The sequence below is a fragment of the Impatiens glandulifera genome, chromosome 1 (assembly GCF_907164915.1).
Source record: "Impatiens glandulifera chromosome 1, dImpGla2.1, whole genome shotgun sequence".
Lineage (NCBI taxonomy): Eukaryota > Viridiplantae > Streptophyta > Magnoliopsida > Ericales > Balsaminaceae > Impatiens > Impatiens glandulifera.
Window position 1 is genome coordinate 83042521 of NC_061862.1, and position 3619 is coordinate 83046139.

Here is a 3619-nt window from a genome sequence, read left to right on the forward strand (position 1 = left end):
GAAAATATCCAAACACTATGAATGGTATTGAGAATGATTAATACTCATAACTAAACACTACACTTCTATCAATCATACACATTCTCATTCCACACATCTATTAATTCCATTCCTATTCCGATTCCATTATTTGAAGATTCCATTATTTGAACCAAGCGACCCCTTATTCTCTTAAATATATGTTTATCAAATATAATATATATTTGAAAATATATATATTTTATTATTTTTTATTTAATTTATTATTGTTTTTATTATTATTTTAAATTTTATAAATAAATTAAATAATAAAATATATAAATATATATTTACAAATTAATAATATAAATAAATTATTAATGAAGATTAAAGATATAAAAATAAATGATCAATAAAAAGAAAGAGAGAGAAATAAATAAAATTTGAAATGTTGAGTCATCATGTCTTCGCTGCAAATCTTTCACTACCCTGTCATTACTCATTATATAATACTCACTCTTACCTATTAGAAAGATATATAAGATTTTATAAAATTTAATATTCTTATTCCTATTATGATGATAAGAGTAAAATACACAAATGATGTAATATATAAGATTAATTTAAATTTATGCATCCACAATATACTAGTCAACTATCAAACTAGAGAAACCTACCTAATTATTTTTATTTATTTCATTTCTTGAATAATCAAACTTATCTGTATAACTATTATTATTATTTTTTTCTGCATTATTATTATTAACATTATAATAATACCGATCAAATGATCAAGTGGAAAGAAGAGTTATTTCTATTTTGCTGCATTATTATTGGCATTAAATACGAAAATAATCAAGTGGATAGAAAAGTCTTTCCTATAACCCAAAATCAATAATAATAATAAAGTGTCCTTATAAATACAGATCATCATCACACTTCTCAAACACACCTTCTAATTCATTGTCCAGATTTTTCAAATGGCTGAAGTATTCGGTCATAAGAGTCTCTTGTGCAATGATACCCTTTACCAGGTTCATATATATATTTATATATATATTATGTTCTTTGTTTTAATATTAAATAACCAATTATTGTCACCAATATATATTATATTCCAGTGATTTATAAATATTTATAATATGCACAGTACATTCTCGATACAAGTGTTTATCCGAGGGAACCCGAGTCTTTAAAACAACTTCGTCATTTGACTGAAAATCATCCAATGTGAGCTTTCTATCTCGTGCTTTTTAAATGTTTTAGAATACTTTAACCATTGAATGGTACTTATAATAATATTGATAAAAAAAAATATGGTAGGAACTATATGGCAGTATCGGCTGATGAAGGACAGTTCTTGAGCATACTTTTGAAGCTCATGAATGCTAAGAACACAATGGAAATCGGTGTTTTCACCGGATATTCTCTACTTGCCACCGCCCTTGCCTTGCCCGAGGATGGAAAGGTTTTTGTTTCGCCTGAATTCTCTTATTATATAGAAATATTTTGTTTATTACAATAATCAACTACTTGTACAGATATTGGCATTGGACATCAATCGGGAGAATTATGAAATAGGTCTACCCATAATTGTAAAGGCGGGTGTTGCCCACAAGATCGAGTTCAAAGAAGGACCAGCTCTTCCTATTCTTGACCAATTGTTCTCGGATGTATGTTTTTTCTTTTAAAAATATAAAAAAAATTTTTTGGTGAATCCATTTGCATACCCAATTTATAGCGAGATGTGACATAGATAAAATGATTCAAAATTAAATTGTATGTGAGTTTTGTTGGATTAACATATAAAATCAATTTGTTTCAAAATTTTCATGCAACGTTTGACTTCATTTGGGACATAATGTGTAGGAGAAGAATCATGCAACGTTTGACTTCATTTTTGTGGATGCCGACAAGGATAACTACATTAACTACCATGAGAGACTCATCGAGCTTGTGAGAGTTGGAGGGGTGATCGGTTATGATAACACTCTATGGCATGCTTCTGTGGCTATGCCACCCGAAGCTCCATTCCCAATGGATGATCTTATTCGTCCTTATCGTGATTTTATGGTTGAGTTCAACAAGGCATTGGCTGCTGATAAGAGGATAGAAATTTGTCAACTTCCGGTGAGCGATGGGATTACTATATGTCGTCGCACTATCTAATCATCGCATCGAAACCAACTAGTGATAAGAGAGTACTACTTCATGATCTTCATCTTTCGTGTGATTGAATGAAACAAATAATACTCTTTCAATAAAAGTAAAATTGCAATTAATGTTGAATGATCTAAACAAAATTTGCTTCCTTGGAGTAATTGGTTCAATGTCTTATTTGAATTTCCTAATATGTTGATGAGGTGAATTAATATCTAAATAACATAATTATTATTGTTTTGCTTAGCCACATTAAAATAACAATAGTATTTATATCATTTGTATGTATTTAACTCTTCGAGAATTTCCTAATATGTTGATGAGGTGGATTAATATCTAAATAACCTATTTTTTTTTTCATAGATCCGCATTAAAATAACAATAGTATTTATATCATTTGTATGTATCTAACTCCTTGAAAACAATGGTCGAATTTCAAGATAAACAATCTCCTTTGATTTACATTCTCCATACAAATTAAAGGTATGTTAAAATAGACAAGTTGAAACTATAAATATTAATTATATCAAAATGATAAATCATATTGTCACAAATACATGAGTATATAAAATTAAAATGCTCATGATGTAATGTTCAAGATATATTTCAATGTTAATACACCTTGTTAATAAAACTATTAGGATTTTCATGATGGAGGGACACACAAACTAATATTATATAAGCCAAATAATTTAGTTTTCTAAAAACTTAATCTAATACTATGAACATAAATTGACATCTTGTATCTAATTGATATAACAATTAGACGATGGATTTTAGATTGTTGCAATAAAGGTAAAATCTGAAATAGATTAAAATTTGTTATACCTAAAAATGACATACATAAGTTACAGTATGTATTGAGTAGCCATGAAATTGGAATTGGATCCTAAATTTGGCAGAGTATTTAAGATTATGAATTGGAATTTGAATTAAAATTCTTATGTAATTCAAACTAGTAGTGTGATTTCAATTATTTTTTCTCTATAAGTATTATTATTTATAACGACTTTATTTTTGAATTTAGAAAGTTAAATGTCTAACCAATATATTTTTATTAAATTTAGTAAGTTAACATTTTGAACTAACATTTTTTTTCGAATTTAGAAGTTAAATGTCGAACAGATCTTCTATTTTTTTAAATTGAGGAAGTTAAAATGTCGAACCGATATATTTTTTATCTTAATGAGAATCGATTTTTGAACAAAAACTCTTAATATTTGAACTATCCTAATAAGTTGTGTCAAACAAATATTTTAATAATATGGATAATACATATTTTTTTTTCAAACATAAGAACTAGAATTGAATTACAATTTTAAAATAATTTAAAACAAAATAATTAAATTATAATTTAATACAAATTTTTGTACAATTAAAATTAGAATTACCCTACCAATATCAATTCAAATTCCAATTACACTCATCCAAACACATTCGATTTTACAATTGAACACGTGAACTACAATAAAATAATAATTAAACTTGAGATCTTAATACC

General features: G+C 26.6%; 1 protein-coding gene across 1 annotated transcript; it reads left to right on the forward strand.

Annotated features, from left to right (window-relative positions):
- Positions 1 to 905: 905 nt before the first annotated feature.
- On the forward strand, positions 906 to 2277 carry LOC124921913 (caffeoyl-CoA O-methyltransferase 5-like). The gene is made up of 5 exons (XM_047462620.1): positions 906 to 992; positions 1109 to 1188; positions 1282 to 1426; positions 1500 to 1631; positions 1828 to 2277. Exons 1-5 carry the CDS (start codon positions 939 to 941, stop codon positions 2125 to 2127), a joined length of 711 nt encoding a protein of 236 aa, XP_047318576.1. The 5' UTR covers positions 906 to 938; the 3' UTR covers positions 2128 to 2277.
- Positions 2278 to 3619: the final 1342 nt, after the last annotated feature.